The sequence below is a fragment of the Athene cunicularia genome (genome assembly GCF_003259725.1).
Source record: "Athene cunicularia isolate RWA chromosome 6 unlocalized genomic scaffold, athCun1 chr6_part1, whole genome shotgun sequence".
Taxonomy (NCBI): Eukaryota; Metazoa; Chordata; class Aves; order Strigiformes; family Strigidae; genus Athene; species Athene cunicularia.
This window is the reverse complement of record NW_020799105.1, coordinates 5,560,851-5,581,924: the sequence shown is the minus strand read 5'-3', so window position 1 is coordinate 5,581,924 and position 21,074 is coordinate 5,560,851. Positions and strand designations below refer to the sequence as shown.

General features: G+C 42.0%; 1 protein-coding gene across 1 annotated transcript in view; it reads left to right on the top strand.

Moving 5' to 3' along the window:
* The window catches only part of ALOX5 (arachidonate 5-lipoxygenase), a 38,519-nt gene extending 18,057 nt beyond the window's left edge, over positions 1-20,462 (top strand). Inside the window, exons 7-16 of the mRNA XM_026851475.1 lie at positions 3,237-3,343; positions 6,216-6,388; positions 7,157-7,303; positions 7,399-7,602; positions 7,828-7,914; positions 9,600-9,778; positions 12,487-12,608; positions 14,843-14,943; positions 17,616-17,786; positions 19,020-20,462. Coding sequence (XP_026707276.1) covers positions 3,237-3,343; positions 6,216-6,388; positions 7,157-7,303; positions 7,399-7,602; positions 7,828-7,914; positions 9,600-9,778; positions 12,487-12,608; positions 14,843-14,943; positions 17,616-17,786; positions 19,020-19,199 — 1,471 coding nt within the window. The 3' untranslated portion in view covers positions 19,200-20,462. The remainder of the gene's footprint in view (positions 1-3,236; positions 3,344-6,215; positions 6,389-7,156; positions 7,304-7,398; positions 7,603-7,827; positions 7,915-9,599; positions 9,779-12,486; positions 12,609-14,842; positions 14,944-17,615; positions 17,787-19,019) is intronic.
* Positions 20,463-21,074: the final 612 nt, after the last annotated feature.

Below are 21,074 nucleotides of genomic sequence, written 5' to 3'. Positions count from 1 at the left end.
TTAATTTTCTTTACCTCCCAGAAAGTCCTGGGAGGAGACCCCATACATATCTGTGAAGTGCTCTGAGATTCAGTCAGGATTCTACAGTACAGTCTGTTCACCATGAATCCGAGCCAGGGGTGAGGCCATCCTGAAAAAGGTAAAAATCCATCATAGTTTTTGTGTTGTGAATAAACCTGTCGCAAAACCAGTAAGAGGTTCCAAGCAGGGGAAGAAAGCAAACACTGTGCAGCTTTTCTCTTGTCTCAGCTTCAGGAAATAGTCTAGCTCAGAAAAGGCAAGGAATAACTCCTTTTAGTGAAGAAGAGAGGTGTGAAAATATATAAACCCCATGCAAGGTCATTGAGATCTTCTCTTGTTACCCAAGCAAAGGCATGGTATTCCATACTTTTACAAATACTGTGTTTTCCAAGAGCTGTTGCTTGTAACATGGTGTTAGTGCAAAACAGCTGTTTAACAGCTCATTTAGGAGATCTGAGCAATGCAGGAGCAACAGCATCTGAAAGCCAGAGGTGACCAATTTGCCATTAATAGACATAACCAGTTTGGAGGCTATGCTCCCCCTCTAGCAATCCCATCCTGCCAGTCTGTAGCATATTACTAGGGATCCTGAGTCACAGCCAAGTGAAACTTGCAAACAATTCAACAGAGTGCAGGGACATCTATTTTTGTCATTGGCTATAAGGGCACCTCCCCATGAAGTAGGAACCTGAAACTTTATTGCAGATAGCCAGCTGTTCTGGGGAACTGGTATGACAGAAAAAGACTTTTCCAAGGAACAACAGTGCTTCTTGCCTGGCACATTTGACTGAAAATCTAGACCTATGCTTTTGATTGGGTGAACTGTGAAAAGCTTTGGAGAATGAGTTTGATAGCTATTATCTAGCTACCTTGTGCTCTGGGAGCCTGGGACTGCTGTCTGCATGAATGGAGTGGAGATACAAGGGGGAAGGCATGGAGTCTTCCTTCAGTTTGAGTGAGGGAGTAAGGAAGACAGGGAAGTGTGTTTGGAAATCCAAGGACAGGTGTTGAGTTGCAAGGTGTAGCAGTGGGAAGGGAGCATATTTAAGGAAAAATGTGAGATGTGTGAAAGTTATATGAAAACTTAGGAAGTGGTGGAAGATGGAAGGGGAAAGCCCTTTTGCTTGGGACATGCAAAACTGAATTTAGAAAGAGGGAGATATGTCTCAGAGATTCCTTCTGCTGTTGCAAGGTTGGATCTTTAGATGCTGTTAGGTGTGGATAATTCTGTAAGTTTACAGAATTAATCGTGTGTAGTTGGGGATAATCCTGTAAAATGATGTGACCTACACTGTTTACCAAATGGAAACTTGCCCTGGATACTGTGCCAGAAATGCAGGCTTGTGTAACTATTTTGGACCAGTGTTGCATTTGGACAGATTAAGTTCTACAAGCAGCTCTGCCATTTTTCCCTTGCTGTGGTTTCTAGTATGTGCCAGAGACATCAGAGAAGTACTTGATTTCTTGGGGAAAATAAGGGTTTTATTTCCTAAGTCCTTTGGAAGTTTTTTCCAAGATAAGAAATGTGAAAGACTTTTCCTTTAGAAAGTAATTTTTGAAACATTTGAGAATGAATGTATGCCTGGCATTCAGCAGGTCAGACCACAGCAGGTTTGTGACTGGATCCCAGGTGCTGTGCTTACTGCTTGGTTTGATCAAGCTAACAGCCCCAGGTAGGAAGGGCACCCTGGGCAGGCCAGTGTTTCCTCATCTCAGAACAGTTCTGAAGGGCAGAGGCTCTAACAGGACCTGTAGTGGAAACTCTCAAATGAGACAGTCTCAAGTAACTCTTATCAATCTGCTGAGATACACTGTTTAAAATAATTTAAACTTCTGGTCATGATTATGCTTTCTCTTGAAGTTCATCTGTGATTCAGACACCTGATACCTATCTAGAAAGTCCTGCCCCGTAGTTACCCTCCTTTTGATCCCTGTATGATCATTCTGTGTCCCTGTTAGGTGTGAAGAGACCTCTAGAGAGGTCATCTCCTGCTCCAGGCTAGACAGTTGTCTGAGTTTTACTTCCTAACGTGCCTCCAGGCACCTCTTAACCTTGACTGCTCTCTGCAGCAGCAGAAAGAATCCGTTCTACATGCACCCCACCTGGGCTCAGTGCAGAAGCAGCACCTTTGTCTGGGTTATGGTCATGCTGGTCCAGAGCCCTCCAGATTACCTCTAGCTGGTTTTCTAGGCTTTTGGTCCTCTTCACCACTTCTAATCCAGTTCTTTTTAAGGTGCCTCAGTCTAAGTTTGCTGATTATAAATCCACCCTCCTGGGATTCTTCCTCCCTTAGCTTCTGTTTGGGAGGATTTTCTGCAACACTGTGACCTTTCTTTACTCCCTATCTGCCATGCTTGTTTTGTGCCATCTGTGTGCTTTTCTTCATGCATTTGAAGTGTTAGTGGAAAGTAACTTTCTTTTTCAAATTAATTATTTGCATTTTAGTCAAAATAAATTATTTCTAGTTAGTAACAACAGTTTATCATATATGTAACGATTTAGGACTTGTCCTCTTGTACAAGATGAATGTGCTTGACTGTGTTGTAGACAGAGTACTTTGCTGAATTATCACTTAGTCAGATGTTTCTGGCTCCCAACCCCCCATGTTAATTTGATGTTTGCAACCAAGTGACTTGGTTCCTGAGGTTAGAGATGAGCATCAATTTTAACAAGCAACTCAAGTAAATAGAAATCTCTCGAAGATTCAGACTTCACGCTGTAGGGATCCAGTCTGGCCTTGGTCACATAGCTACTTAGAGGAGCTGTTCTCTGTTTAGGAGTACTGGCTGGGCTGATCCTGGGTTGTGTTTGTACTGACTTCGTGCAGATCACTTCATCTCCTTGTGTTGCCATACCCATTTCTGAACTGGTGCTAATAATGATCTTAGCACTCTCAGCTGATGCTAACTACTGATGATGTGTGGAGCTCTATTTTTTCTGACTATAGTTTTTATGTGACATAGGTCTTAAAGCACTACCATTGTAGACTAACAAGAACAACTCTAGAATGGAGTTCGGTAAATGCAATAGCAGATGCCTTTCAGGCTTGTGTGTAAAGGTACAGCCAGCAAATTGAATTCTGTAGGATGTCCAATCTCTCATTCCACCACTGAAAAATTTGCTGTGTGTAGGTATATAAAAGAGAGGAAAAGAATGGGGAAGGCTATTGAGGAAGCTGGAGATTATTTTTTTCAGAGATGGTTTTATTTTTTAGGATGGAAAATCTTTATGTCAACCGTTTCATGCACATGTTCCAGTCCTCCTGGAGTGATTTCGCAGATTTTGAGAGGATTTTTGTCAGAATCAGCAACACGATCTCCGGTGAGTTTATTAGCATTTGTTCATGTTTGCATTGTAGAATGACTAATCAGTTGTCTTGTACATATCTGATTAGGATGGAAGTGGCTGACCTGCACTTCTGCTTTCCACGGTTTTTCACAAATAAACTGTAAACTTGGGCCACTGATCACACCAGCAGCCTGCAAGACCAAAAAATGAAGCTATGATCTCATACAAAATAAATTACTGGGAACTGCTCAGTGATCTTAGCTGTAGTGGAGGCCAGGGCAGTTCGGCATCAAAAATCCCTTTTGGCTTTTAGAATGTATTTTCAGATATGTGCAAGTCCCATAGGACAAATTTTCATAACTATTTTGCATCTAAATTTAGAGATACCTTAGTGGGACTGCTTTTCAGAACATATTAGCTGGCTTTGAAAGTTTGATTGTGTATGTCCCACTTCAGCCATCTAAATACATAGAAAATCACTAAAGAGGCACTTTTAAAAATGTTTTTCACTAAAGGCAAGTACGAGGGTGACCCCTCTTGCCTCTTACACAGACTAGATCAAAGGCTGATGCCTAACATCCCAGCCATGTGCTCAGTCCTGGTTGCACTGCTGCTAACAGTCCCACCTTCTCTACTCTGTCCCAACATGGGGAGGGTGTCGCTGCCTCAGTTCTGCTGTCATAACCTTATGTGTAGCTCCCTCAACCAGTTCTTGTGGGCCATTTGTGTCAATGACATGGGACAGCTCAAATGCTTTTCAGTGGTAAATTTTTTCCAACAGGGATCATTTTGACAGAACTCCTTTCAGGCACAAAAGCCTGTGCTGTTAGGCCAACAGATCTGGGGATGGGTTGCAAATTGCTGGGAATGACCTGGGAGCTATAACTTCTTCAGCTGGTCCTGCTGCAGCCAGGATGGGTGGTCAGACCACAACCTTAATGATTCTTACTGGAAATTAGTGCGAAATAGGCCTGAAAAGGGTTGTGGCATTTATCCAAAATGCCATCTCTTTTCAAAAATGTGTCAGAATTAGTTGTGCATACTTCATTAAATGTCTTGCTGTGCTTGCCATTTCATACTCACATCTTACTAGAAGACAAAAATTCCTCTCTATAAGTGTGAGTTTCACTCTTGTATTCAGGGCCATTCAGTTTCTGCAGTATCTTTCATACTGTAAAAAATCCATTGATGCAGTAGTAACATATCAAAGACAAAATACTTCTTTAGCCCTCTTCAGTGTGGAAATCGTAGCAGTTACTTGAAAACACAGTAAAAAGAATTGCAGACAGACATGGGTTTTGAAATTCATGGTGTCATTTCTGTAAAGCAGCCTTTGATTTGTGAGCTATACCCAGCCTTCTACTACCACTTATGGTTACATTATTTTACTTTATTTTACTGTATTATTGGATATAATAGCTACACAGGTACAATAAATTTGTTAGCGTGTGGCTCCTCAAATGTATGTGAATAGCCTGTTTAGACTCTGCAAAGGAAAATACTTTTCCCCTCTGCTCTGAAGTTTTGCTCCTCTTCAGGCTGCTTAAGGACCAGTTAACAGAAAGAAGAGTAATTTCTGTGGTCTTGAGTATAAAATAAAGCACACAAGGTAGCCAGAGCTATTAAAAACTAATTACAGCAATTTGTTACATTTAATAAGATTGCTTCCTAAAGTATTTTTAACGCGAGAGTTAGGTATGATCTACCATTAATTTCATTGATAACATTTCAATACTCATGAGTAAAGCCCCAATTCTGTGAGTTTTAAATGTTAAGCATTGATCTCAGTTATGTTAATACAACTCTGAATCTGCTTATTGTCAGAAACAGGGCTAATGGTTCGAGTCTTTTTTCAGTCATGCAGTTTCTGTCCAAGCTGATGAGTCATTTTTTGCTTGGTATAGACTGCAGATACAGCTCCACTCATTATGCAATTGACAGAGATGATGGAAATGTCAACTTTAAGTAAACTTAACTTTTTTCCACTCTGTTAGAAAGCTCTGTGAGTTTTAATACATTTTATTTTAATTATCACTGCATTCCCTCAGGCCTATCTTTTTCATCCTTTCACCCTTTGTAGAAAAATAAATTGCTTTCTGAAAAAGTTCTGCCTTGTCTGAAAATAGGCAGTAGTGGAAAACTTTACTTGCTTCATTTTTCTCCTGAAGACACCAGTGAGATTTTTCACATTAATTATGTTTTTTCTGACTCTGAACTTGTAGGCTGAAGAGGTGACATGACATTATGAAACAGAACATTGCAATTGTGGTACTACATATGTAATAGTAAAGAGATGAAGTACCCAAAACTAGCATTTTATTAAGAAGTGATGTTAATCTGGGTTTATATTAGCAATTGAAAAATAAACAGAGGAAAAAAAAGTTAAACAACCAAAACAATGCATGAGCACTTTTACTGAGTCAAAATCAAAACCCTTCCCCAGGGTGTCCCTCACCCAGCTCCAGCTACTAAGAGAACTGCTCCAATCACTGCTGTTCTTTCCCTACCCACGTTGCTCTGTATTTTCCTTCTCCTGCCTGTGCCCTCTTTTTTTTGACTCATCTGTCTGTACTGCATACCCTGAGAATTTGAAGAGTGAGATTTAAAAATATCATGGAAGACCTGAAAATGAATATTTTACTCCCCATTGCTTCTGTAGATGGAGAAACAAATTATTATCAATTTAATTCTTCTCAAATAGAAAAGCATATATTATATTGTCCATTTAACTTAGGTGATTTTTCTTAAAATTCTGTGACACCTTTTGAATCCTTTTCTTGCTACTTCTTTTAGTTAAAGTTTCCATGCAGTATAACAAAAGGTGGGGAGGAAAGGAGGAATCCTACACTGTAGTAGGATATTGATGCAGTATAGATACTAATGCTGCAGGGTTTTTTTCCTTTAGAATATGTGATGCAGCACTGGAAGGAAGATTTTATGTTTGGCTACCAGTTCCTGAATGGATGCAATCCTGTACTGATCCGGAGATGTACAGAGATACCCAAGAAGTTGCCTGTGACTATGGATATGGTAGAATGCAGCCTGGAAAGGAACCTGACCCTGGAGGAGGAAGTGAAGGTACGTCTCCGAGTCAGGTTGTCCTCCATCTGTTCCTTCTCATATCCTCTAACCTTCAAACCCTGTTCTGTCGGCCTTCAGCCACATCTTTCTTCAGGCTGTATGGTTGGTCATGGCTAAGCTGGTTGTCTCTGCAGACTGGCAACACTTTTGTTGACTGTTTCTTCTGCTATCCTGGAACTGCAGGCTGTGCCTTTCTCCAGGTCCAGTTTAAAGAGATGTCACCAGGAGGTGAAGGGCCCTTTCTTTTTCAGTGGTTTCCTCTGAAAAGTTAGGAATTGACCAACTGCCTCTAAGGGTAAAAGTGCCTCTCCCTTTCCTGGTAGGGTCTTACCCTGTTGTCACCAACAGAGTTAAACTAACATGCTGCAGAAGGGTTGGCAAGGGTGGTGCCTTGCTATTCTTTGTACAATGAGCACAGGGATCTCTCCAGCTGGCAGTGTGAAACTTATTTGCATCTTACTGTCATTGCATGTGGAGAAGTTTTTGGAGGTGGCTGTTATCTTCCAAAAACTTCTCCACAATTGCATGAATGCCACTCACTATCAGACTCATCAAACACAAGTCAGGTAGTTTGTGTAAAGGTGCCTGCCTCCTCAGTGTCATCAGCCCTGAGCCACCATGAGCAAGGGCAAGCCAGTGGCTGCTCGCTCATAACCAAGGGACACAAGCCAGCCTCTAGCCAAGACTTCCTGACCTCTGTTCTGAGCATTGCTGCTTGCACTCCATTAAAACACATCATGTTGTTTTGGGTTTTTTTCCCCCCAGCAAGGAAACATTTTCATTGTGGACTACGAGCTGCTGGATGGTGTGGATGCCAATAAAACAGACCCGTGCACAATACAGTACTTGGCTGCACCCATCTGTCTGTTGTATAAGAATCTGGAGAATAAAATTGTACCCATTGCAATCCAGGTGGGCTTACTGTCAGGGGCTTTAGAGGGACACGTTGCTTGTCTCATCTTAAACATGAATGACTTGGGGTTTTATATTGTTTTTATATCTTTTAGCTTGGTCAAAAGCCTGGGCCAGACAATCCCATATTCCTTCCTTCAGATGCCTCATATGACTGGCTGCTAGCTAAAATCTGGGTTCGCTCTTCTGATTTCCACATCCACCAGACAGTGACCCATCTCTTACGGACACACTTAGTCTCAGAGGTGTTCAGCATAGCCATGTTCCGGCAGCTGCCTGCTGTACACCCCCTCTTCAAGGTTGGTTCTTGCATGAAGGGAGGTATGTGTGTCAGGAAGGTTGCCACATTGGTTTGACAAACCAAAAGGAAGTCCTGATGATAGTTAAGCTGAGATAGTTTGACTGGCTGCCTTGCAAGGCAACATACAGCTAAGCCATCAGGACTTCCAGGACTTCAGACACCTGGGTGCCACTGAATTCATTCAGAGAATTTATCTTCTTTCATTGTTTGTCCCATTTCACAGCTCTTGGTGCCACACATGCGGTTCACAATAGCCATCAATACCAAAGCCCGAGAACAGCTTATCTGTGAATGTGGCCTTTTTGACAAGGTAAGTCAAATCTTCGCAAATCTTCAGTATTCTTCATGGTTCTGACTGTATGCTTCAGCCATCACATATTGCATTGTTTCTTGACCTTTCTACTAAAGAGCAAACATAACTAATATCACCTCAGAAACTGGCACACAGAACTGACATCTTGTTGTGCTAAAGATGTTATCTTTTACCTCTAAGTAGCCAATTCAGAACTGTTTGTGTCATGTAGTGAGTCAGCATCTCTCACACATAGCTGGTGTGACTTTGGGGTATGAGTATAGGAGTGTAAGGTAACATAACATGCACATGCATCCCTGCACATGTATGCACACAGTTAAGTCCCCAATATCTTTTAAGTACTTGGGCCAGGGTGATGAGCAGAAGAATTTGTGATTGCAAAAGGAAATTTGCATCAGAGAAACACATGTAGATAAGATAGATTTCTAAGCCCACAAATAGTGGGTGTAGATTCCAGCCTGTCTTCTTGAATTGCCATAAACAGAAGATCTGCTAGGATTAAAACTCAGCTTTGTCTGAATCAGTGAAACACAGCTGTGTATCATGGACTGCAGTGACACTCTTAGGTCGAATATCTGACTGCACTGGTTTTTAACATGTTCCCAGCTCTTCCTCCCTTGGCTCCCCCAGAAATGGCATGTTGCAGCTAGGAATGGCAACAGATTGATAGCGGCAGTCTCTGTGACAACATGTTGTCAGAAAATGGGAAGCTTGGAGAGGTTTCAGAAGTCTTTCCAAAGAGTGAGACAAGTGTTTCAGGACAACTCTGTCCCCCTTACACCCCTGGCATCAGACCAAAAATAGCTTCTATGCTCCAGAATTTTTCAACCAAGGAGAAAAAAGAGGTTAAATCCAGGCACCTTTCCTGTGTACTGTACTTCACTGCTGACTGTGGAGACCTGGCAGGTGCTCCCATCCCTTTGAACAGAAGCATAATGTCCATATCCCGTGCATGTGGGATGAGTGTGTGGCTAAGACCTGCCAGCAGGAATCCTGGATTTCCAGATTCTGTTGGTTCCAATATAGATGAACAATCAAGCAGAAGACAGTAAGTGTAAGATGACTATGTGCTAGAAAAACAACACTTGAGAGTTTTGTACAGTCATTATCCAAAGAGTTTTGCAGTGCTGTTTGTTGTGGACACACTGTGTTTTCCAAATGTAACATATACTGAAAACCTGGCAAATCCTCATCAGTAGCCACGCAGTGAGATTGATCTCCTGGCTTAAATTTCAGGGTGGCTAATAATAGCTTGCATCCCTAAACACTTTTTTCTAAAACACTATATAGCAGCAGTGGGTCGTTTAGCAACACCTGGCTGCCTTCCTTCACACACACACACTGGTTCTGGAGCATAGAGCTAGCAAAAAGTGCTTTGGGTTCAATACTTTGATATTGTTGTACTTTATTACTGTATTCCACTAAAAGCAGGTGCTGTACCTATAGAGAAAATGTGGATATTAACAGTGATTCATGGGAGAGGTGTGAAATCTCTCAAGTCAAATTCACAGTTGCAGTAGACCTCTGTAGTTTTGTACTTGTTTGTGTGGAGATGTGGTTTTCTCCTTGGAAAAACAGATTCACCAGCATTTTGAGTATCATCTCCTGCAAATTGGAAAGCCAGTCTCAACACAAAGTGAAAATAATCTCCTGCTGTTCCTGTCTTGCCATTCTTCCTGCAGGCAAATGCTACAGGTGGAGGAGGACATGTACAAATGGTTCAGAAAGCAATGAAGGATCTGACTTATAGCTCACTCTGCTTCCCTGAGGAGATCAAAGCTAAAGGAATGGACAGCAAAGAAGATATCCCCTACTACTATTACCGGGATGACGGCATTAAAGTATGGGAGGCTATAAAGAGGTAAGAGACCATAGTTCTAGACCATAGATAATAAAGTCACTGTCACAGAGTCACAGCTTCATTTTCTCTCTGCTCACTTTGCTCTTCGTCATAGCCTCCTGAACAGCACCTGGGCTCTTTAGTCATATGGTGATCCATTCCACATGTCTCATCTGAGGAGAAATACATAGTCAAGCACACACCCTTGGAAGACTGTTAATTCCTGCTATTTTTAGCCCTGCATTCTGTATTTTAGAGACCCCTTTACAAGTATGTACTCTCCTATAGGATTTCATGGAGTTTAATGAATTGAAATTTAGTCCTACAATGGGAATTTAATTAGCTTTCCTTTTTTTTTTCTTTTTTTTTTTAACCAAGAGAGCCATGTGATTTTGTCAGGGTACTTGTAGAGTGGAAATGTAAGCTTGGCTTGCATGAGAGTTGAGTTTTGAAACACAGTAAATTAGGCATTAACTGATTCAACCAAAATCTTTCTTAAAATGCCTTAAAATTGCAAGGTCCAAGTTTTGTCAGGAAAGGCAGCAGTTCTGAGTCCGAAGAGGTACTGCAAGACTGCTTGACCTCACAAATGTGGCTTCTTTTCAGATATGAAACACTGAATGGAATGGAACAACTCAGAATGGAATGATTCATTATGTTTTTTATTCTACAGTGGCATTTCATTTAACAAACAACATATTTTTGCATGGCATAAGTTGCTTGCTAAATATGCAGCTGTTTCTGGTCACATGGCTTTTGAAAAGCATGTTCATTAAAATTCATCTTTTGTGTACATAAAGTAGGGGGTTTATAATGCAAGCATAATGTTTGAAGTGTTGGGTACATCTTTGTTTCCTGTGTTTTCTCTGTGTTTTGGCAAGGGGTTATCCTGTAATATTTCCTGCAATTGTTAGTGCCCAGTTGAGGGTAAAGGAAGTTATAACTTTTCTGTGGTTGTTTTCTTGATGTAGTCCACTTTTTGTCCTTCTTCTCTTTCCTGTGTTTTCTTTGTTGAATGAGATATGCTTTCTCAAATACCAGATAGTACTTAATCAATTTAGTTTGACTGTTTGTGGGTGTTAACCTAGTTGGAGGAAGGTGTTCCACTGCCTCAAACTTGGCTGAAAGATTCTTCTTAAGTGAATAATTTGGTTTATAAATTGTGTGGGCAGTACCCTTTTGGCTGTGTGATATCATGACCCGTGAACCCACAGTCATGCATGTGTTTAGTCTCCTACACTCTGCAGGGATGTGATTCTTCACTTTTTTGATGAAATAACTTCTATACCCAGCATTGCTTCACATGTAGTAGATCGCCTAGACTTAAGAATGCTGATAAGGTTGTCCCTATAAAATCAATGAGGCTGACATGGCTAATTTTTAAACCCATTCTCTAATACTCAGCTTCTTATTTCTGATCTAACCACAGATCAATATTCTAACCCAAAAATATTCCAACCCAAAAGGCCTCGTTCACACTTCATATACTAATTTATATCTGCATGGATGGTGATCAAAAATACTGCTGTTGTGTAAGAGAAGGATTACCTTCTGTATGTGTTTGCATACGTGCCAAGTAGTGGAGGCAGAGCTTAAGCAGGGCAGCTTTATCTCTGCATGATGCAGGATTTTTCTTTTTCTTTGACTTCCTCTGGAAGCCAGAATTACTTAAATTCTTGGGTTTTATGCAGTTGTTTGTCTGCCTCAATAACAACTCTTGACTTGGTTGGCTAATAGAAACCAGATTGACAGATTTGTAAAGGTCTCCAAATTGTGATAAATTTCTAGTTTATTAGGGGAGACATCTATATTGGATAACAATTCTTAATCCCATCAGTCATCTTCTACAGTCAAATGTTTCACCCTATGGTTTATTATCAAAATATTTAGCAAGAGATTATTGGTACTTGCAGATCTAACAGAATATCTCAGCATAGCTGTTAACTAGTCATATTCAGTCATGAAATGCAAATCTTCAGGAAATCACACTTATGCATTTTTACTTCTTTCAGAACTATTTCTGTTACCTTAGTGTTTTAAGAGCCTTTCTTCCTGATGTGGGTTAGCCTGCGAGGCTTTTACAGAAAGAGGGATTTTGAAAAGAGGAACTGAACAGGGAGGAGGTGTCTACTGTATGCAGTGGATGTAAGAAAAAACTCTAGACCTCTTTTCACCAAGAGAAGCTTCCTGGGCCACCCCCACTTTGGAGTGTGACACTTGGGTTTTGTGAAAAGGATGTGTGGTAGGAGGGGATTAACTATGTGAATGGTATTTAGGAGCAGCTTTGGAGTATCCCACGTACATGGGATGGTGCCGGTATCACAGTTTGGGAAACCCTGTTCCCAGTGTAAGAACCATGTGGCTATGCCAGAGTGAGTCTGTGTTAAGTGAAGAAAACGATGCAGATGTGATGACATAGCTCTGGGCAAGAGCAAAACCTCAAGAGAATAAAGCACACTGGACTTTCAGGGCATGTGGTGCAGTCTGGCATCTTTTTATTGGGGGAGGAAGTGATGCTGCAGTCAGAAATGAATCAAAATTGTCTCTGTGCATTCCCACTGCTTGTGGGAAGGAGGTAGGAGGGTGATGACACCTACTCTTCCCTTCTCTCTTTCTCCCCTACAGCAAGCATCTGCCTCCTCTGCAAGATCAGTAGAAGGTCTTCAGGGAATGTCAGGCTTGCTTTCTCCTTTTCATTTTGTCTTGTTCATTTGTTCCTGTGTCTGCAGTTTTGCAGAGGATGTGATTCACATCTACTATGAGAGCGACGAGGTGGTGTGTGAGGATGTGGAGCTCCAGGCCTTTGTCAAAGACATTTATGTCTATGGGATGAGGGGCGTGAAGGCCTCAGGTAAGGTATGATGGCCCAGCTAGGTCTGCAATGTGTTGAGTCCCTGTTGACAGCAATGCTGTCCACACAGCATGTCTTGAACTGTTGGAGACCCTCTCCCTTCTTGGCCCAAAGATGCTCAGTTTTATGGGTGAGACCCTGGATCAAGCCCTCCCTCAGGAGACAGCTCCTTCCTTTGCCACAGCTTGTCACCATGAGCTTGGGCAACTCATGTAATCTCTCTGTACACTGGGGATTGGTCCTTTGATCTTGTCTGCTTATGCTTTAAGCATTAGGGGAGGGGCTGCCTGTATGTGCTGTTGGAACCACCAGGCAGGCTAATAGAAATCACAAGGAGCAGCAAGACCCCCTTGAATCCTCTCATCCAAACCTTGCACCAAATAAGAATGAGTAAGAACCTCCCCAGGAATGTCTTGCTGCAGTTTGCATTTTTTCAGTATCTGTGTCATCAGTGAGATGTTTTGCTTTCTTCAAGAGAAAATACTCATAATTCTTTCCAAGAAATAATTTCCTTTGCTCTGTCTCCTCTCACTGCCTCTCATTCCTTGCAAAGCACTACTTGGCTGTGGGAATTCTCATCCATAACATGGCTCTATTCTCCCACCTGAGTTAACGTGCTCCTGGCTTTCCCTAAACGTGTTTTTTTTCTTCCACTCACATTTTGTCCAAACAGGTTTTCAGGAATTTGTACATGTACTTGTACTTCATACTGTCTGATTTACTTCATACTGACTGATTTACATCTGGAAATACCTTGTTGGCCAATGGTCTGGAGCAGATGGCTTTGGCATTGCATGCACACATGTTTGTGTGTGAGACTTCCAGGCAAAACTGTGATGTTTCCACTCATTACCAGTATGTACTGATGTATAACAGCCTCCTCGGCTCTAGCTGCCTGGACCAGCAAAGGACTGGGAGACACCTAGTTGCTATCATTTTTGTTTGTCTAGTTGTCTCTTAGGAAAAGCTTAGAAATGGCCTGCTTGTAGGCACTTCATGCTTGATCTAAGCATCTTGATATGGGACAAGTACTGAGCCAAGGCCTGCAGCATCCCTGTCTGCACTGCTGCCACTGCAAGGGCTGGGTCAGAGAGGAGGGGGACTTGACTGGGTCTGTAAAGAATGGAAGGAGGATAAATGGGGGAGGCTGTTGCACCCAGGTCTCCTCCTCCAGACTCTGTTCCTGCTCCAGAAGGGCTGCTCTGACTGGGAGCATGCCAAGCCCCTTTAAAGATAAGCACAGTGTGCTTAGGATAGCAGTACACAGGAGGAGATGGTGCATCCTCTTCTCTTTGGGTTTGGTGGCTGGCCAAAACTACTACCTTGCCTCTTTCCCTTCTCAGGTTGAGTTCATATCTGTATCAGGTTGTTGGTGGAGATGGGAAGCAGCTAGCACTGACAGCCTGAGCAGGGGCAGCTCGCACCAGGATGCTGACAAGTCTCTAGGTATTCTGGGACCCGTGGTCACATTGTGCTGGGAGAGGGAGTACAGCACAGGACTGTGAAGTAGGGGGAATAGGAGAGGTCCAGGCTTGGGGGTGCTTTGGTAGCAAAGTATGTCCCTAGTTCCTGACTATCCCCTTCTTTCTTTGTATAGCTCGGTTTGATTATTCCCCTTCAGAGACAGCTTGATGCAACTATTTCTTTTCCTCATTTTGTTCCTTCTCTTTCAGAAGTTCTCATTTCCTCACTTCCCGTTTCAGCAAATAAGCTCTTCCTGCGCTTTTTCTCACAGTGTACTTGATTGCTGAGCCTCGGACTATTATAAATACAAGCACATGGTCATTTGCTCCTTGACATGAACCTTCCCTGCTTGCACTGCAAACTGAAGAAAAAGGGAGCATCCTAGACCCCTTCCCTGTGGACTCTCTGGGTTTCTTGCTGCAGGGTAGGTAGGGTGAGAGGACAGGGATACAGTATTTTTTAAAGGTGTAATTATACTTTGCCTTTCCCTTAAGAAACACCACATACTTTGCAAACAGTGGTGATGCCTCACAAACCTATATGAGGTGAGGCAGGATCACTCTGGTTTTATGGCTGGACAACCAAAACAAAGAGAGGTTGAGTAGCTCCATTAGAACACACAGCAAGATTCAGAAACAGAATGCCCTGCTTTTCAGCAACTGACTGCTACACAGTCCTCTTAACTCATGCCTTTTGAGTAACTGATTACTACAGAGTGACTGGGTTACTTCATAGCTGGGTTACTTAAGCTTTTCTTCTCCCTTGTTTAGGGTTTCCTAAGACGATCAGAACACGAGAGAAGCTGGCAGAATATCTCACAGTGATAATCTTCACCACATCAGCCCAGCACGCAGCTGTGAATTTTGGTCAGGTAGGAATTTCTGGGAAGACTGTTCTTCTTTCTGGGCTGGGAGGTGCATCTACCAGGGCAAGGTCTGAGAAATGTTTTTTAGTAAAATTTTTAGTTACATTACTTTTTCTAGTCAAAATAACTGCAGAACTATCTGCAAATCCCCATGAAGCCTGTGGAAAAAGAAGTATTTTGGAAGCTAAAAAAGGCGTTTTGAGTCCCAAGTATGTACCAAAGCTCGAATTCAGGGTTTCTAACTTGTATATTTTAGTTTTAATGATATTATTATGGGGAATGGGTTTTTTTAAGCATTTAAATGGGTTGCTAAGACCTCTCTCAGAAATGCTGAAGGGTTCAGGTGCACAGTCTAGCTACCATGCTTTCCAGACATCCCATGAACTGCCTGGATATGATATGTGCTGGTAGTCTGTGGCACATTTTGCAATGAAATGCAGTGAGTTATGCTAAGTGGCTTTACTTTGCATTTGCTGTGGGTGCATGCATGGGTAACTACCACGGGTTGCTGTTGTAAGCTGCGCTAATTTGGCAGTGTGCCTGTGGGAAGCGGCATGCATCCCATTTTCAGATGTGGCTTATGGAACGTGCAGCACAGCTCAGTGCTCTGACTGCAGTTCATGTAGCTGCAGACACCAGCTGACTTTGAGTTGGTGCAGCAGGCTATTTCTGACAGCTCAGTCCCAGCAGTATAGCAATCTAGCTGGCCTAGTGGAGCATTTACCCAGGGTCCTGAGTTAACGAGTTGAATGCTGCCTTGCATGTCTGCTTTCTGCAGCAGCACAGACAAACGTCTACAAGGTAAAGTCTCATGGAAGTCAGCAGGACAGGAGTCCAGATCTTCAGTGATACCTAGATACCTAACTCCCACTAACATACATAAAAATTTGAAGCAGTACATCTCTGAGGACGTAGGCTTTGGTCATGTATGGTCAAGTTTTCAAAAGCACCAATGTGCTTAATATTCCCAATGCATAAAAAAGGCATGGCTGCTCATTTCTTGAGTTTGCGAGCCAGCTGGCAGCTTTGAGCTTCCTCTATGATGTTTAATGTGTCACATACCGATAGCCTGTGTTATCCCTGCCTGCTTTTACTGACATATCTACCCTGAAACTATAGTAACAGTCTGCCTTTCAAATGCACTTTCTTCCAACATCAGGCATTTTGGAAAGCAGACTTGACAGCTGGAAGCAAATCTCTTTGTCAGTCTGTATTACACAGAGCTGCTTCACTGAGTGAGTGTTTGGTCACTGTAACAGGCTCCCCAGGGAAGTCATGATGCCCAGCCTGTTAGAGATCAAGGAGCATCTGGACAATGCTCTTCGTCATATGGTTTAGTTTTAGGTAGTCCTACGAGGAGCAGGGAGTTGAACTAGATGATCCTTAGGGGTCTCTCCCAACTTGAGATATTCTATGATTCTGAGCTTTTTTTTTTTTTTTTGCACAAGTTCTGGCTGATCTTTGAGATCATGGATGATCTCACAGATAAACAGAGAGACTATCTTTTCTATGGTGATTATTCCCAAACATATACCACATCGCTCTCCATGTTGATCCTCCTGTCCACCCCTGCAGCTCTTGAGCCTTGGAGCAGATCTAGAGCTAGGTGTCAAATGAACCCACATTATTACTGTGCCAGATCCATGACCAGGGACATCTGTGACTGTTCACTTCTAACCTGTCATTGCAAGTGATTGAGACATCTCTCAACTTCCCCCTCAGGAAATCCTGTCTGTTCAAGTACTACTAAGAAACCATCTCTTAGTGTTGCACAGGCTATTAGGGTTTAGCAGGAAGCCTTCAGAGAATGAGAGGGGGAATTTAGCATGTAGAGGATATTCAGCTCATCAGAAAAAGGGTCTTCAGCCGTGGGAAAAAAATGACAGAGGGAGAAAGCTGAGGGCAGGAGGAGATGGCTATGCACTGGAGAGAGTAAATAGAGCACCGTGTAAGCATGATAAACAGCTGAAGTGGAACTTTCTGATAGGCAGGGCAGGGGATATGTATGAAGATAATGAAAAAATGCTGGGAAAAGAAAGAGTTATGATAAATGCAACATCTCAGATGGCAGCAAAACTCAGGGTCATATCTGAGGCAAAATAGGACATCACCGTCCTACAACATTGAAGCAGGCCAGAAGTGATTCTGAGTTCCCAGTCTGGCACTCACCGTGGCCACATCCACATGCCGTATTCCACGGTGCACCAGCATCCTTTGCCTTTCTTAGTGCCTGATCATAGTACTGTGGGCATGTTCTTAGAGCTAATTTTGCAGAAGGGAGAAACTGGAGAAAAGGAGATTTTAGCAATTATGTTTTTTATCAGAGGTCACCTCAGATTATCAGAAGAGGTCTTTGTTTAATAAATTAGGCAAGTCCTTAGCCTGGCTGGTGAATCTGGGCTGTGTGTCACACGCCTGTGGTTAGCAGAATAACTACTCTCATTTGGACAACCCAACTCTCCCTTGTGAGATCCTGAGAAAGACAGTAGGGACTTCCTTGTCTACTTCAGTCCTTCTCTAGAGCATCTGTCTATCCTTTAGTTAGTGTATTCTTTTTCTGAGAGGCTCATATTACAGAACCAAAACTCCCTGGTGTTAAGACTCCTGTTTTGCTTTGCAGTGTTCCTAAATATCAGCCACTGTGGCTTTTTACTGTGCTCTCTTGCTTTATTGTGCAGTATGACTGGTGCTCCTGGATTCCCAATGCCCCACCAACAATGCGCTGCCCTCCTCCGACAGAAAAGGGGACAGTCACCATTGAGCAAATTGTGGAGAGTCTGCCAGACAGGGGACGTTCTTGTTGGCATCTTGGAGCTGTCTGGGCCTTGAGCCAATTCCAGGATAATGAAGTAAGTCAGCCTCCCTTCTCTAGGTGGTGGAGATGTAGGTAAGACAGCAAGGGCCATGGCAAGACCACATGGACTCATGAAATTGTAGTGCTGCTCTGTGCTTGGATCAGCCACATTTGCCTTTCTGTGGAGATATATCAGTGGTGTGGGTTTGCCCTTGTTCTGCCAGGTGCAAGTGAACTCTGAGTGAGTTTTACTCTGAGGCTGTGTTTCAGTCAAAATGAAAGTTTCTAAACTCAAGGATGGTGTTGCTGAGTAAGGATGCTGGTGTGGGAGGAAGAGGGCTGCAGACGCACAAGGGTTTTCTCTACTCCTTGCCCCAGCAGTGCTGGTGGAGAAGGTACAGCCTCATTGTGTCCCAGTGTCCTGTCCTTTTGGAAAGTCTGCCCCAGTGCCACATGCACTACAGCTGTGGCTTGTGCCTGGCTGATGTGGAGTGTAAACAATACAAGCCTACAGGAGGCTTTGCAAGCAAGGTCTATAGCCATTTACCTCATGTAAAATGAGATTGTAGACACTTGGTTGTCTCACCCAAGGGCTGTGTCAGGAGGATGTGTTTTGAAATCCTTAAATGGAAGATGATGGACAGGGAGTACTTCAGATGAACTTGCTCTTTAAGAAGAAAGCTGATTTCATCTGAGAAGCTAGTAGTAAGGGTAGTATTGTGGGAAATAGTTACCTAAAGCTGGTAATATGCCATTATGCATATTGTCAATGAGGTATTCAGGGTGCCCTTAAAGTCCAAGCTGACGAAAGTAACTGTCAGGTTGAACTTTGAAGGACAGTTTTAAGTCAACAGAAACTTTCACTGTTACTGAAAGGAGTTGTCTTCCTTTTTCATCCCTGGCTGTTCATTCCCCTCCTGTGCTGTCCCTTTCTTTAGCAACACAAATGTTTGAGTGGCCAGTCAGAGATCTGGCCTGGAAAGCTCATCTGGCTGACCACTAGCCTGAATAAAAGTGCTCATTTTTCAGTGGATCACTTCCTGAAGGTGGAGGAGGTGCCACATAGGCACCTGAACCAGCACTACAGAAGGATGCAGGGATGGAAAGAAGCAGTCAGAGGTGAAGGGGAGGTGGCACAGCATCTTTCATTGGCAGTGCCAATATGGGTAGCTTAAATACTAATAGTACTATTTTAATAGTAGCATTTGTGAGGCTCTGGGTGACATAATATTGAAATAGAATAGCCTTTGCTTTCTCAAAGCATGATTTCTTGGTGTTTTTCAATTAGCTGTTTCTGGGCATGTACCCAGATGAACACTTCGTGGAGAAGCCGGTGAAAGAGGCTATGGCAAAATTCCGCAAGAATTTGGATGAGATTGTCAACACCATCACTGAGCGCAACAAGAACAAAAAGCTTCCTTACTACTACCTTTCCCCAGATCGCATTCCCAACAGTGTTGCTGTTTGAGCAGATACCCAGGAGAGTTTGGAGGCATGTAAAGCTAATGATGCTTTTCTGTTACATTTGCTTCTTCTCAATGAACTTCCAGAAATGGATAAAATAAAAAACCCCACCCTCTCCATCAGAGCTGACCCACAGTCTATTTGGAGTTTCAAAACAAATTTAATTACGACTGATCTTGCAGACAAAGTCTAGTTGACAATCCTCTAGGTCAAATTTATTGCAGGTTTATTTTTCTAAGATTTTTTAATTGATCTTAGAATCAATATCCATGTTTCTGTTAGCTTTCCTGCTCCTGGTCAAAACAATATAATCACAGATTCACTTATCTTATTCAATGAAAATAGTGTCGTGAACAATAAGCAAGTCACATCTTTAAAATCCTTCCTATTTTTAATAGGTGACACTGGTGACTTATAAAAACATCATCTTTAAAGTTTATGAATGTTTTTAATCTGATTAAAACAAATGTTACGTATTTTCGCTACAACTGTGTATGTCCTAATACAGGTGAAGGTAGAAGCAGGACATCTTCTTATCATAGCTGATGGGGTTTTATCACTTTCTTACCAAGTTCATGTGAAATGAGATAAACTGAATCATAGGAGATTAAAATTTTGTACCTACATATTTTCTACATAAAACTAGGAAGGTTTGTTTTAGTCTCTGCCAGCAGAGTTTGATGTCATTCATATGTATGGACAAACATTTTGCTTAGCACAATGCCAACAAGTACAGACCTAGCAGTGCTTATACTTCATTCCTGTTTCATTGCTCAGGCTGTGGGCAGTTTCTTCTGTTTTGTGGGGGATGAAAAGGCTATTTTGTATAAAGATAAAAGTTGTGGAGAAGGATTAATTAATTGTAAGTGGAATCTTTCAGTTGGCCAATTAAGCATAATTGGCATGTTCCACCTTAGAAACAGCTGAGTTCTGTCTGTTTTGTTGAGAGATGATTAGGTTCAAGAACTTGGGCTTTGGTTAAAGTTGAGAAAGTCACTGAGATAATGAAAGCAAAAATGAAGCTTGGGAAATTTAAGAGTAACGGTTTTGTTAATAACAATTTTGCTTTATTTTTCCCAGAATTTGTTCCTTGTAATAGCTTCACCAGCCTGCAGTGTGTTTTCTCAATAAATAAGAAAGCTTCTTGTGCTAATAAAACAAAACTGAACAAGAACATCTAGCTTTTATTTCTTAACTCAATATCTAATGCTTTATGTCTTGAAAACCTTGTAGTAGGAATAAGCACAATGCTGTGTAGAAAAATGAAGCTCCTGATATCATTCATGTGTGATTTGGAAAAGGGTACTACTAAAATATATGTTCTTTCTGTTTCAAATGTAACAGACATGGAAGCTGATTTTAGACTCTTTACAGCAGACTTAGTCCCTTTTTCTACCCCCAGCTAAAGAGTTTCATCAAAAATGTGGAAGATAAGACCACTTCCTATTATTGAGGAAGTACATTTAAGACTTGTGCATCTTCCTCATCTTCCTTTTACTGCAGCCCATGAAAAGTGATGACTGTAGGAGCTGATGCATGCAGTTTTGTAGCAACACTGTAATAGGACCAAGGGATTGGAAACCATAACACGAGAGCCACCAAAAAAAAAAAAAAAAAAAAAAAAAACTTACATGTAGAAGGCAAAAAATGCAAAAAACTGACACAATATATTCAACATATATTCAACAATATTCAATATATTCTAGCTCTTGTCCTTCCCCTTGTGTACAGCGAATGTCCTCTTGCCTCAGCTTTCACATGATAATAATGTGCATATTCAAGTATCTGTCTAGATACCAAAATATGGGAAGAGAGGTTGATGGCTGTTCTCTTGCATCTGTTCCCTCTGCTCTAGCCTGTGGACTTGGGATACAAGTGG